Source organism: Alligator sinensis, unplaced genomic scaffold, assembly GCF_000455745.1.
Source record: "Alligator sinensis unplaced genomic scaffold, ASM45574v1 scaffold987_1, whole genome shotgun sequence".
NCBI lineage: Eukaryota > Metazoa > Chordata > Crocodylia > Alligatoridae > Alligator > Alligator sinensis.
The window spans coordinates 998,117-1,013,085 of record NW_005842574.1 but is presented as its reverse complement, the minus strand read 5'-3'; the positions used below and the strand labels follow the sequence as shown (position 1 = coordinate 1,013,085).

The following is a 14,969-nucleotide window of genomic DNA, read 5'->3' as shown; positions in this document are numbered from 1 at the left end:
GCAGGGGGTCAGGCTAGATGATCTGATCAGGTCCCTCCTGACCCTAGCTACTATGAAACTATTAAATATTTGGGACCATCCTCCCCCACTTCCATTTCTACCTGAAGTGTTTTGCCTTTTCCACAGGAGTTTTTTAGATCAGTAGTCACTTTTAGTCCCGTCCCCCCCCCGGCCTTTCCATTTTTAAATGTTGACAGCTTTATAGCTTTTACGATATAAAATGTTAAACATACTTAGGGGTCCACCAGTGGTGAAACTGAAAAACTGTGTATGGTACATCTTTACGGATTCAGGCTACGTCATGAACATTGATCTTAGTACATCGTGCAGATCTTCATCTATGTGATTTGGTCTTTTCTTTCCTGTATGTTTTAATCATTGACAAACAAATTAATACTACTAATATTTAAATTTTCATCATTATGCTCATTGTTCATTCCATATTGACATGAATTGAACAAAGCTTGGGCACGTTTTGAAGGTTTACTTCACAATCATAATAGTAAAAACATCATAGGGAAACTCAGTTTCTTTTAGTCAGTCACATCCTACCCTGAAGGCAGTAAGTTGTTGCAGAAATAATATTCGGGCTAGGAGAGGGAGGGGCTGAGGACTTCCTGCCATCCAAGAGCACACATCTTGTTATAGCCTTTATTATAAGATCAGACAGAACCAGAGAGGTCATTTAGTGTGATCCTCTAGCATGATGCATGCCAGGGAACTTTACTCAGTATGTCATAAAAGAGTCCTGGGATCTTGTGGTTCAACGATGGAGTTTTTAAAGAAGATACCAACTCTAGACTTTAAGATTTCCTATGGTAGAGAATCAGTTACATCCCATGGGAATCTGTTCCATTGCTTAGTTATTCTGTTCAAAATTTGTTCCTAATTTCTCATTTGAATTTGAATAGTTTTAACATTCAGAAATTGGACTTGTTGCCTTTGACTTGGGCAAAGTTTGAAAAGCATAAGAGAACACATAGAGGAGTCATGATAGCATACATGTAACAGGTTGCTGTAAATTGGAAAGTAATAAATTATTCTTCTTGTCCCCTGGGGATAGGACAAGAACTAATGGGTTTAAATTGCAGCAAATGAGATTAAGTTTAGACATTTGGAGAAATTCCCTGCTACAGGAAACATGAAGAACTGGAACAGATTGCTGAGGGAACTTGAACAACCTCCGTCAGTGGAAGTTTTTAAAAGTAGGTTTTTAAGACTGACAAATTTTGGGCAGGAATATTCATGTTCAGTTCATCCTGCCTAGGACCAAGGATGGACTAGGTGACTTCTTGAGGTCCCTTCCAAATCTGTTTTCTATAGCTGACTGCACATCTTTTGTATATCAGAAATCTTCTCCCTTTGTTGCACTGCCCCATCCTAATAACAGTTGTTCTTTGCGTCCATCAGTTGTCTCCCTTTGTGGTTATTACAGTATATATTCCTTGCAGCAGTGACTGTCTCTTTCTTACGTTTTTTTATATATTCCTGCACCCTAACCCCTAACCAGATCTGTAAATGTTATTGCAATACAAATTAAAAATATGATTGGAGCAGCCAGCTTCCATACACCTTGCTTCTCTTTTGAGGTGCTTGGAGCCCCTGCCTTCTGGTACAAATAGTATTCACATTCACATTTACAATTCACATTTAATTGCAGGCCTTCATTGAAATGGTGAAGAAGGAGCAGGTAGCAGCTGAACGGGAGAGACAGAAAGAGGAAGAAGAAAGGAAGAAGCAGCGAGAAGAGCAGCAAAGAAAGAAACGGATGTTGGAGGCAGCATTTGAGGGGGATGTGGATGAAATGAAAGCTGTGCTAAAGGAAGTACGTGCAAGGAGGAGAAGGATAGGTTATCTGGTAGCTGGGATATTCAGTGGGCTCTGAAAATATAGGATCAGAATATTATTTTATTTGAGTGCTCTTTGTTTCTAAATAAATTCATTAATGTACCCTGATCCGCTGTTGAAGACTCTAAAAAGAAGTTTTCAGAAATAAGACCGCCCCTCCCCCCACCTCCCTCCCTAGGAAGCTCTTTTGTTTGTTAGCAAAGGAGAAGCAAAAAAATAAAGTAGAGAACTAAGGAATTGTGTTCCAAGCCTTTGTGTTGCATCACATTGTGAATGCTTTGGTGCAAAGAGCCGGCTTCTGGCATGTCTGGAAAATATTACTGTGCCATGAATGGTAAATAGCTTGCATCTTTCTTTTTACATTAGTCTATCAACTAACACACAATTCCTTTTGTATCCAAAGCAGAGAGCACTTTTCCCCCATTTTCCATATGCACTCTGTTTGCCTTTGTGTCTCTACTGAGGTGTCAGATTTGGATACTAAGAATGGAGTGAGTACGGATGAGAAAGGGAAGGCCACACGTCTCTCTAACCACATCAAGATAGTGGAGTGCACCGATGCCAATGGAAACACTCCCCTCTCTGAGGCAGCTGGAGGTGGCCACGCTCATGCTATCAAGATGCTGATAGAAAATGGAGCTGATCCAAACAGCAAGGTGAGAAATATTGTTGGGGGGAGGAAACAGGTCAACCAAAAAAGGCCACAGGTGAGTCAGGAATTGTCCTGAGATTCAGTTGAGCACGACTCACGGCTGTCTATGAAAGCATTATTGTGAGAGCTCATTCAGACTGAGGGCTTAGCTAGATTAGCATGTGGCTAACAGCTCTCCAACATGCTTCCTGGCTTGTAACAGGGATAAGAGTGCTCGGTTCAATCCTTAGTAAGTAACCATCCTTCAGGCCAGTGCTTGGGGTCCATACTTAATAGTCATATGGCAGGGACTTGCTCATTGGGGTAGGATTGGAGTGGGGGGCTGTGCTAAATCCTGCATTCTGTAGGGCAGTAATCAAGGACATTTCTTGTTCTGTTCTTGGCTTACATACACATATGATCAGATTCATTTGGCCACTAGTATCCATTGACATCATGCCTATGCTGTAAATGCCTTTTTGATGATCCACCCAAAAGAAGCAGTGGTAGAAAGGGCTCAGTTGTACCTCAGTTCTGTCTCACCCCTTATGGCAAGAATAGATTGCAGTGTCTGCCAGCTTTCTGTGCATTGTACTAGCATTAGTGGAAATTAATAGTATGGTTAATTAATGATTGCTAGTACTGGTAGGGAAACCTGTGCCTGTTAGCACCAAAAATCACCTGAAATATTCTTCAATTAGGTATTTATTTATTGGATAAACCTCTCATTTATACAAGGGATTCTAGTGATACAGCAGAAGAAAAATCCATGGGGGTCAAAATCTGCTCCTTGTTGGACACTTTGGCACTGCTCAGTGACATATGCTCCAGGTGTCTCCTTTGTTTAGGAGGGGGATACGTTCCTCAACACTGTTCTTTTGAGTAGGCTGAGGTGGTTTCTGGCCTATTGATATTCATTTTTAATAAAATTGGATATGCCAGGACATTCTAGAAGATTAGAACAGTGTTAATATTGAACCAGTTTTCAGAAAAGGCAAGTGACAAATCTTCAGTAATTCCAAACCAGTTGACCTGATATCAGCACCAGACACACTAAAGAACAACTGATACAAGTTACTGTTAATTAAACACTTAAGAATCGGAATGTAATTTAGGTCAGTCAGCATGACTTTATGGAAAACAGGTTTTGTTTGAAAAAGGTAAGTGCATGACTAGAAGAGATTTTTTCAAGTTACTGGGCTTAATGCCACCTAGTGTTCTTAGCAAACAACAAGCATAATATACTGTATTTTCATAGATTCGTAGATTCATAGATGTTAGGGTCAGAAGGGACCTCAATAGATAATCGAGTCCGACCCCCTGCATAGGCAGGAAAGTGTGCTGGGTCTAGATGACCCCAGCTAGATGCTTATCTAACCTCCTCTTGAAGACCCCCAGGGTAGGGGAGAGCACCACCTCCCTTGGGAGCCCGTTCCAGACCTTGGCCACTCGAACTGTGAAGAAGTTCTTCCTAATGTCCAGTCTAAATCTGCTCTCTGATAGCTTGTGGCCATTATTTCTTGTAACCCCCGGGGGCGCCTTGGTGAATAAAACCTCACCAATTCCCTTCTGTGCCCCCGTGATGAACTTATAGGCAGCTACAAGGTTGCCTCTCAACCTTCTCTTGCGGAGGCTGAAGAGGTCCAGGTGCCCCAGTCTCTCCTCGTAGGGCTTGGTCTGCAAGGCCTTAACCATACGAGTGGCCCTTCTCTGGACCCGCTCCAGGTTATCCGCATCCCTCTTGAAGTGCGGCGCCCAGAATTGCACGCAGTACTCCAACTGCGGTCTGATCAGTGCCCGATAGAGAGGAAGTATCACCTCTTTGGATCTATTCGTCATGCATCTGCTGATGCATGATAAAGTGCCATTGGCTTTTCTGATGACTTCGTCACACTGCCGACTCATGTTCATCTTGGAGTCCACTAGGACTCCAAGATCCCTTTCCACTTCTGTGCCACCCAGCAGGTCATTCCCTAGGTTGTAGGTGTGCCGGACATTTTTCCTCCCTATGTGCAGCACTTTGCATTTCTCCTTGTTGAACTGCATTCTGTTGTTTTCTGCCCACTTGTCCAACCTGTCCAGGTCTGCTTGCAGCTGTTCCCTGCCCTCCAGCGTGTCCAATTCTCCCCATAGCTTTGTGTCATCCGCAAACTTGGACAGAGTACATTTCACTCCCTTGTCCAAGTCGCTGATGAAGACATTGAAGAGTATCGGTCCAAGGACCGAGCCCTGCGGGACCCCACTGCCCACACCCTTCCAGGTCGAAACCGACCCATCCACCACAATTCTCTGGGTGCGACCCTCTAGCCAATTCACCACCCACCGGACTGTGCAGTCATCCAAGTCACAACTTCTTAACTTGTTCACCAGTATGGGGTGGGATACCGTATCGAAGGCCTTCCTGAAGTCTAAGTGTACGACATCCACCATTTTGCACATACACACATGCCTTTGTCCAAAAAAACAGCTGACAGAGGTATTGTAAGAACAGTTTCTGCTGGGGAGAAAGTGAAAGTAAAGTCTGCATGTGATCCACAGGGAGAAGAACATAGATCAGGCTAGGCTACCTAGCTGCTGTTACTCAATTACTTACTATAGTTTTCTTTCTGCTTTTCAAAAACAAGATGTGTATCTTATTCTGAGGTGCAGTATATGCAAGGAAATCTGATATCATTAGAGCATATTTTAAATAGATTAAGAATAGCCAACTAACTAACAGATCTCAGACATGAGGTATTAGCAGAGAATCATTCTCAGACAAGGAATTCAGACAGGCTCTGATAGGGTGTTCAGGTATGCAGAGTATTAGGTGTGATGCTGTTCAATAGTTTCATCAGTGATCTAGAAATATATATAAAATCCCTTCTGATAGAATTTGTGGGTGATGCACAGAATGGCTGAGTGGTAAATAATGAGAAGTGGCAATAATTCAGAATGACCTGGATCACACAGTAGTACTCTGGATCAGTTACAAATGTGTTTTCATGTAGCCAATGCATAGTTACATACCTAGGAAGAAGGAATTTAGATTGCGCCTATGGAGTGAGAGATTACCTTGGAAATAAGTGGTGGTACTTGCCTCCCTTTAGGTGTGCCCCCCTTCTAGCAAGGAGCAGGTGCTGGAAAGAGAACCTGCATACTGCTGCTGTTCCATAGATTCATAGATTGTTAGGGGCTGGAAGGGACCTCGGAAGATCATCAGGTTCGGCCTCCCTGCACTAGGCTGGAAAGACAACTGGGATCAGGTGACCCCAGTGAGGTGACCATCCAGTCTCCTCTTGAAGATGTCCAGGGTAAGTGATTGCACCACCTCTGGAGGGAGTTTATTCCACAGTCTGAACACCCTGACTATGAAGAAATTTTTTTTAGTGTTAAGCCTGAAACAGTCTTCCAGGAGTTTGTTGCCATTACTCCTGGTTTTCTCCAAAGGTGCCCTGGTGAACAGTTGTTCTCTGAGCCCCTGATGTAGTGGTAAGCTGCTACCAAGTCCCCTCTCAGCCTTCTCTTTTTTAGGCTGAAGAGTCCAAGGTCCCTCAGCTTTTCCTCATATGGTTTGCTGTGCAAGTCTCTGATCATACAGGTGACTCCTCTCTGGAATCTCTCAAGCTTTACCACGTTCTTGTTGAAGGGCGGTGCTCAGAACTGGATGCAGTACTCCAGCTGTGGTCTCACCAATGCTGAGTAAAGCAGAAGAATTACTTCCTTGGTTTTGCTTGAGATGCATCGATTGATGCATGCCAGAGTATTATTTGCCTTGCTGGCTACAGCACTGCACAGCCGGTTCATATCTATTGTTACCCCCAGGGTCTCTTTCATTTGTCGTGCTGGTCAGTTTGGCGTTGCCAAGCCTGTAGGTATGTTGGGGATTGTTCATCCCCAGGGGGAGCACTTTACATGTCTCAATGTTGAACTTCATCTGGTTCCGATCCACCCAACTTGTTAGCCTGTCTAAGGCTACAGATATAGGTAGACCATCTTCAAGTGTGACCATGCTCCCCCATAACTTGGTGTTGTCTGCAAACTTGGCCAATGAGCTCTTCACCCCCACATCCAAATCATTGATAAAGATGTTGAAAAGCACTGGACCAAGTGCGGACCCCTGAGGGACACCACTGGCCACTTTTTGCCAAGACGACACAGATCCGTTCTTTAGAACTCTCTGGGTCCTACCCATTTAATTGTCATGCAGCTAAGCCTGCAATCCTCGAATTTTCCCATGAGAACAATGTGGGATACCAGATCAAAGGTCTTTTGGAAGACCTCTTGAGAAAATTGGAGGATTGTGGGCTTAACTCCAAGACAGTCAGGTGGGTGAGAAACTGGCTGCAAGATAGGCCCCAGAGAGTCGTAGTGAACGGATCTGTGTCATCCTGGCCAGAAGTGGGCAGTGGTGTCCCACAGGGGTCAGTGCTTGGTCCAGTACTTCTCAACATCTTCATTAACGATTTGGATTTGGGGGTAAATTGCTCGCTGGACAAGTTTGCAGACGATGCCAAGTTATGGGGAAGTGCGGTCACACTTGGAGATAGGCTACAGATAGAGGTGGACGTATATAGGCTAGCAAATTGGGCGGATCGGAATCAGATGAAGTTCAACATCAAAAAATGTAAAGTGCTCCACCTCGGGACGAGCAACCCCCAACACACCTGGAGGCTTGGCAGCACCAAACTGATTAGCACCACGAATGAAAGGGACCTTGGGGGTAATAATAGACCACAGTATGAATATGAGCCGCCAGGCGAAGTCTGTAGCCAGTAGGACAAATAATACTCTGGCATGCATCAATCGATGCATCTCCAGCAAAACCAAGGAGGTGATTCTTCCCCTCTACTCAGCACTGGTGAGACCACAGCTGGAGTATTGCATCCAGTTCTGGGCACCACACTTTAACAAGGACACGGACCAGTTTGAGAGAGTCCAAAGAGGAGGCCACCTGTATGGTCAGTCTTACACGGCAAGCCATACGAGGAAAGGATGAGGGATCTGGGACTCTTCAGCCTGAAGAAAAGAAGGCTGAGAGGAGACCTGGTAGCAGCTTACCGCTACACTAAGGGACTACATCAAGGGCTCAGTGAGCAACTGTTAACCAGAGCACCCGAGGGGAAAACTAGGAGTAATGGCCACAAACTCCTGGAAGATCGATTCAGGCTCAACATTAGGAAAAACTTCTTCACAGTCAGGGTCTCCAGACTGTGGAATAAGCTCCCTCCAGAGATGGTGCAATCATCTACCCCGGGCATCTTCAAGAGGAGACTGGACAGTCACCTTTCTGGGTTGATATTGATCCATCCACCACCACTCTCTGGGTGCAACCCCTAAGCCAATTTGCCATGCACCTGACTGTGGTAATCATCTACGTCACAGCCTCTCAGTTACTTAATGAGAACAGAATGAGATACCGTATCAAAGACCTTCTTAAAGTCTAGGTAGATGACATCTACCTTGACTCCTGCATCTAAGTATTTTGTGATCTGGTCATAAAAAGAAACAAGGTTAGTTGGGCAGGATCTACCTGCAGTGAATCTGTGCTGATTTCCTTTCAGCATTATTTCCCCTGCTGGGCTCCCACAAATGTGATCCTTAATGATTTATTTCAGTTTCCCCAAGAATAGAGGTGAGACTAACTGACCTATAGTTTCCCAGTTCCTCCTTCTTCCCCTTCTTGAAAATGGGGGCCACATTGGCCCTTTTCCAGTCCTCCGGGACCTGACTGGAGCACCACGAGTGCTTGAACAGCCATGCCAGTGGCTCTGCTATGACACTGGCCAATTCCTTCAGCACCCTTGGATAAAGTTCATCTGGGCCCGCTGATTTGAACACATCCAGCCCCTCCAAGTGCCCCTTCACTAAGTCTGCACTCACACAGGTGGGCTGGTGTCCCTCCTGTGTCTATCTATGATCCAGTTGGGAGATTTGTCTTGGTCTGTGTCTAGGAATACAGCTGTGAAGAACTCATTGAAGAGCTCAGCCTTGTCCTCCCTCTGTCACCAGTTGCCCTAGTTTGTCCTGTAGGGTCCTAGGCTACCCTGTGCCTTCCTTTTGCTCCATATATACCTGAAGAAGGAATTTTTGTTGTCCTTAATTTTTGTCTCCAGCCCAAGTTCTAATCCTGCTTTGGCCTCCCTAACTGATTCCCTGCAAGTGTGAGCCAGGGAGGTATACTCCTCTTTGGTAGCTACCCCCTGTTTCCACAGCCTGTATAACTCTTCCTTTGCCCTTAGGCTTTCCTGCACTTCCCTGTTCAGCCTAGGGGGCTTCTTGGCCCCTTTGCCACCTTTTATGTGCGATGGGATTGTCTCCTGCACCCGTAGGATCGCTCCCTTGAGGAACGACCACCCTTCCTGGACCCCCATTTCTCCAATGCTCTTGAGCTTTAATGCCTCACTAACTAATCTGAGCACAATTAAGTTAGCCTTTCTGAAGTCTAACACTTCAGCCCTGCTGGTTAGTTTACCCACTCTTTGCTGAATAGTGAATTCAGTCAATCAATGGTTACTATCCCCTAGGTAACCCTGTACCTGCAGATTCCCCACTAGGTCATCCCCTGTAGCTAACACCAAGTCCAGCAAGGCGTTCCACTTAGTGGGATCCTCCTGTGTTAGGTGGAGGTTCTGTATGCAGGTTAAGAACCTATGTGAGCGGTTAGATTTGGCTGACTGCTCCTCCCAACAGATGTTAGGGTAGTTTAGGTCACCCATGACAACCATATTTCTCAACCATATGGTCTCAGAGAGCTGTCTGGAGAATTCCAGGTCTCACTCATCCTCCTGATTTTGCAGTCTATAGTAGACCCCCACTACCAAGTTCCTTTCCCCCCTGACCCCCTTGTATCCTGACCCACAGTACCTCAGTTTGGCCTTCCTCTGATCCCATCTTGATTATAGAGGACGTATATTATTCCTTAACATAGAGAGCAACACCCCCTCCCTTTTTGCCCCACTCTGTCCTGTCTGTACAACTTGTAACCCTCAATGTCTACTGCCCAATAGTGAGTAGGGTCCCACCAGGTTTTAGTCCAACCAGGTCGAAGTTGTTGCTTGCAAGCAGGAGTGCAAGTTCCTCCTGCTTGTTCCCCATGGTCCTAGCATTAGTGTAGAGACACTTAAGCCTCCTGATGGGTGCCATTGGTACTCCCCTGTCCTGATGTCTATCAAGCCCCTTAGTGCTTACCTGGGCTGATTCAGTGCATTGCTTGTGGCATGCTGATCCTAGGTTCTCCTTATTCTCTGCTTCCCTGTCCCCTGGTGAACCTGGTTTAAAGCCCTTTGGAGGAGATCAGCCAACCTGTAAGAGAACAGACTCTTACCTTTAGAAGAGAGATGAAGACCATCTTGTCCGAGGATGGCTCTCTCATGGAAGTCGGATCATGTCTGTAGAAGCCAAAACCTGCACGATGGCACCAACTCCGGAGCCACAGATTGACTTCCCTGATGCAGGCATCCTGATGCTGACGGCGACCGCTGACTGGAAGGATGGACAAGAAGACTACCTGTGCCCCTGACTTCCTAAGCTTGGCCCCCAAAGCTCTGTGGTCACTCATGATGTGGTCTGGACTACTCCAGACCTGACCACATTGTTCATGCTCACATGGACAAGGACCATGGGATAGTAATCAGAGGGTCGGATGAGGTTGGAAATCCTTGCAGTGATGTCCCAGATCCTGGCTCCGGGTAAGCAGTAAACCTCCCATGCTGTGGGATCCGGTCAACAGATAGGCCCCTCCATGCCTCTCAGGAGGGAGTCACCCACCACAATGACCCAGTGTCTCTTCCTCCGGCTGCTCGGTTGTCACTCTGCCTGTCTGGTGTTTGTTGTGGATATGCCTTCCCCTGTGGCTTATGAATGATTGAAGAATAAATTGTATGACTTGGCGAAGTCTTGCAAAAGTTACATGCATGGGCACTAGGTTTGGGATCCACAGCAAGCACACTTCGGAGAACCATAGTCATGCAAACTCCTTGTACTCTGCAGGGTCCATCCCCAAACCCTATGTAGCTGGATGTTTTTCTTGAAACAATCAAGGAGTTTGCATTGATATTCAAAGTTCAGAATTTACACCCTGGTTAAATGATGTGGGCAGCTCATGACTTATCTGTTTTTTCAAGCTATCTCTGTATAGACTGGGAGAGCTGCCTGTCATATCACAGTAAAGAAGTTTTATTTATAAAACTAAGAGAATTCGTTTTCTCACAAAACTGCCTGCAGATCATAGCTTATAAATGCTGTGTTCTTTAGATGTTACTGGTGCAGAACCTTCTCACTGCCTGTTACAGGCAGTGGAGATCTACTAGACCTTCTAATCCATCCTTTCTTTGCTTGGGGGAGGATTGTTCTTTATGGTCTGTTCTCTGGGGTTTTCTGCAGACCTGTTTTACTTATCTCAATTCAAAGTTTCTAAACTGTGATCCAGAGAACACATGCTCCTGGTCTGCAGACAGATGGCTGCTTCCATGTGGCTGGTGCCTCCTTGCTTCCACTTGCTGTATTTATTGATGTACAGGGATTTCAGTGCCTATGAAAACAGTTGTAAACAAGAGGGAGGAACCAGCTTAATTGTAGCTGCTGCTACATTAACAGAAAGTGAGAGAACATGGGCACCATCCTGAGGGACTAGTTACCAGCTGAACAGGTGACAACATAAAACATTCATTAACATTATTTTTTCCATGTACACAAATTATTGTAGCTACCACAGGGTACCTGTGGACGCATGATGGGAGTGGGAGGGAAAAGATGTAGTCTAGTGGGTTTGAGAAGTTACACGCGAAGTGAGATAGCTTCTGCCACTTTGCTTGAGAAAATTGTTACAGCCAAATACATTTTGCTGTTGAGAAGTGTTTAGGTTAAATTTCCTCGTGTCTGCACAGTTCACTGATTTTTATTTATTTAATTTTTAATTTTTTTATTTTTTTTTGTCCACGTGGATTGCACTCTGGGGGCTCATGTGGTTGAGTTTGGGTTTATAGTTTCATAGTTGGTAGGGTCGGAAGGGACCTGAGCATATCATCTAGTCTGACCCCCTGCCAGGGGGCAGGAAAGAATGCCGGGGTCAAACGACCCCAGCCAGGTGATTATCTACCCTCCTTTTGAAGACCCCCAGGATAGAAGCGAGCACCACTTCCCTTGGAAGTTGGTTCCAGATCCTAGCTGCCTTGACTATGAAGTAGCGTCTCCTGATGTCTAGCCTGAACCTGCTCTCAGTCAACTTATGGCTGTTATTCCTTGTTGCTCCTGGTAGTGCTCGGGGGACAGGGACTCTCCCATTGTTTGCTGGTCCCCCTTGGCCAGTTTATAGGCAGCCACCAGATCCCCTCTCAGCCTTCTCTTGTGGAGGCTGAACAGGTTCAGGTCCTGTAGCCTCCCTTTGGAGGGCCTGCCCTGCTGCCCCCTGACCATGCGAGTGGCCCTTCTCTGAACCCTCTCAATGCTGTCCACATCCCTCCTGAAGTGCGGTGCCCAGAACTGGACGCAGTACTCCAGCTGCGGCCTGACCAGTGTTGCCTAGAGGGGGAGAATCACCTCCTTGGACCTGCTCGTGATGCATCTGTGGATGCATGACAAGGTGTGGTTAGCCTTCCTGACTGCGTCCCCACACTGTCAGCCCATGTTCATCTTGGAATCTATAATGACTCCAAGATCCTTTTCTGCCTCTGTGCTGACGAGAAGGGAGTTCCCCAGCATGTAGGTCTGCTGCTGGTTCTTCCTCCCCAGGTGCAATACCTTGCACTTGTCAGTGTTGAACCCATCCTGTTCTCATCCGCCCACCCCTGTAACCCGTCCAGATCTAGTTGCAGCCTGTCCCTCTCCTCGAGCATGCCCACTTCTCCCCACATCTTAGCGTCATCCGCAAATTTGAACAAGGTGCTTTTTGTCCCCTCGCCCAAGTCGCTGATGAAGATGTTGAACAGTGTGGGCCTGAGGACCAACCCCTGGGGAACCCCACTGTCCACATCCCTCCAGGTCAAAAATGACCCATCCACCACCACTTTCTGGGGGCGGCCCTCCAGCCAATTTGTGATCCATCTGACTGTGTAGGCATCGACACCACAGTTGCCTAATTTTTTAATGAGAATAACTAGGAAACAAGTCAGACAGCTGTGCAGAAAACACTGTGTTTCTAACACAGAAAACAAGTCAGCCAGCTGTGCAGATGCCCTATCTATGTGGATGTGGTTAAGTCATACTTCAAGCCCTTTGCCCCATGTGATGTGGTAATGCCTCTGATTGATGAGCATTTCACGTGGTTTTTTCCAGCCAGTGAGGGTACAGTCCATGCCATTTCACAGAATAATAAAATAGTAGGCCTGGAAGGGACCTGTAAGATCATCAAGTCTGGTCCCCTACCATGGACGGGAGGTAGTTGGGCTCAAACCAGCTCAGTTAGGTTCTTGTCCAGCCTCCTCTTGAACACCTCCAGGGATCTGTTGAATCTTTCATCTGTTGAATCTTTTTCAAATGGGCCCACAAATCCAGGGATGCTCATCTCTAAATTGTTTCTGTGCACACAGTCAGTTAAGGTGTTTTGGACTTAGAACTGAGTTGTACAAGTGGGTCTTCCTGATAAAGTCCCACTCAGTTGGTATGTTGGTGACCAAAGGCTCTACATCCCCGGACATTGTGGGGATTATGGAAACATGGTGGGACTCCAAGCATGATTGGGCGGTGAATGTCAAGGGCTATAGGCTGTACAGCAGGGACAGGATAGGAAAGAGAAGTGGGGGAGTGGCACTCTATATCAAGGAGGAATACACATCCTCGCTAATTAGTAAAGAGTCAGGGGAGAAGCACTCTGAAGTGCTTTGGGTTAGGGTTCAAGGCAAAAGAGGGGAAAGGGACCTAACGGTGGGAGTTTACTATAGACCACCCAACCAAGGAGAGGAGCTTGACCAGGAATTCTTGGGTCAGCTCACCGAGGTAGCGAAGGCTAAGGATGTGGTAGTCATGGGGGACCTGAACTTCCCAGACATCTGCTGGGAGGAGCAGTCAGCCAGGTCTGAGTGCTCCCGTAGGTTCTTAGACAGAGTCCAGGACTTTCATCTAACCCAGGAGGTACACAGCCCCACCAGGGGGGATGCCTTGTTGGACTTGGTGTTGGCCACGGGCGACGACCTGGTGAGGGGGCTGCGGGTGCTTGACCCCCTGGGCCACGAAGCTAAGTGTAAGACAAGAAACAACAGGTGAAGACAGACAGACAGACAGACAGGCAGGGGAGCACAGAAGGAGCAAATACTGGTCAACATGATGGGCAGTGTCCTCAGTATACGGGTAGCCCACTGGCTGTTGAGCTTTTTCTAAACGTCGCAGCAAAGGGGTTTTAGTGAACTCTAGGGTGGAGATCATCCGGACCAGAGCCACTGCAGCATCACCCAGTAGCTTTGTTGTTTTGTATTGCATGGAATGAATGCCTGAGAAAGATCAGATGCAACCATCCTGTAGTGAAGGGGAGGTGAGAGGGGTAAAGTAAAGGGGAATGGTGCTGGGAAGATGTATAAACCCAGAGAGGAGTGACTGCAACCAGTGTGACAGAGGAGTGTGACACAGTTTCTACACCAGTATCCCAACCAAGAGAAGGTGCAAGAATGGTATTTCCTGATAATCTGGAATCATAAGAGGTGTCTCAAGAGTGACCAGGAAAACAGGGAGAGGATGGCAGTGGTAGCATCATGTTGTGGAGCAACCTGTCAGCCTCTGCTGTCTTAATGTGTGTGGGTGGGTGTTCTCTGCTCTGACACTATCCCTATTGGACTTTCATTCCATGGGGCAGGAAGGAGATGAAGAGGAGCACAGGCAGTCTACCTACTGGCCCAACAGGCTGCTCTTAGGTGGGGGGCTGGAGTACAGAGGGCGGACATCCCATGCATGGGTGTCTCCTTGGGTTACAGATTGCCCTAATAATGCTGTGCTGAATCCCACTTCTGCTGCTGAAGATAGGGCTTCATCTCTCATCCTTTATTGTAGGTGGGCAGAGGTGTGCAGAGCTGTGAAGGTGAGGTGAGAAGCTTACCAATGGCAGGTTACCCTGTGTAGCACTGCAGATACCATTTTCCATACATTCATACTTTTTTATTCATGTAGGGAGCTTTTGGCAGGACCCCTCTTTATCGTGCTGCTTTTGGGGGTCACCTGGCTGCAGTGGAGATGCTTCTTCCTTATGGAGCAGACCCCAGAATTTATGCTGATGATGGCAACACACCTGAACAGGTAGAGGCAGTTCTTAATGTTTTCTTTTCCCTTACATCAGGGGTGCTCAACCTGTGGCCCATGGGCCAGATGTGGCCTTCAAAGGCCCATGGGGCTCCCCATGTGTTGGGAAATTTTGGTGGCAGGAGAGCAGTGGCAAATAATACTGCCACCTTTCTCCGTTGCCAAATTCCCACGCCCTGGATTGGGGCTGGGCCATGCCTCCCACTTCCTCACAAGCTGGATCATGGCTGGGCCATGCCTTCCTCCCCAGCCTCACATGGCCAGATCAGGGCTGGGCTGCTCCCCC

At 46.9% G+C, this 14,969-nt stretch overlaps 1 protein-coding gene across 3 annotated transcripts in view; it reads left to right on the top strand.

The window, feature by feature from the left end:
- The window catches only part of IQANK1 (IQ motif and ankyrin repeat containing 1), a 77,405-nt gene that overhangs the window by 27,249 nt on the left and 35,187 nt on the right, over positions 1-14,969 (top strand). For all 3 annotated transcript variants that reach the window (XM_025214226.1, XM_006032481.3, XM_025214227.1), the window contains exons 5-7: positions 1,661-1,825; positions 2,313-2,504; positions 14,555-14,680. In XM_025214226.1, coding sequence (XP_025070011.1) covers positions 1,661-1,825; positions 2,313-2,504; positions 14,555-14,680 — 483 coding nt within the window. The remainder of the gene's footprint in view (positions 1-1,660; positions 1,826-2,312; positions 2,505-14,554; positions 14,681-14,969) is intronic.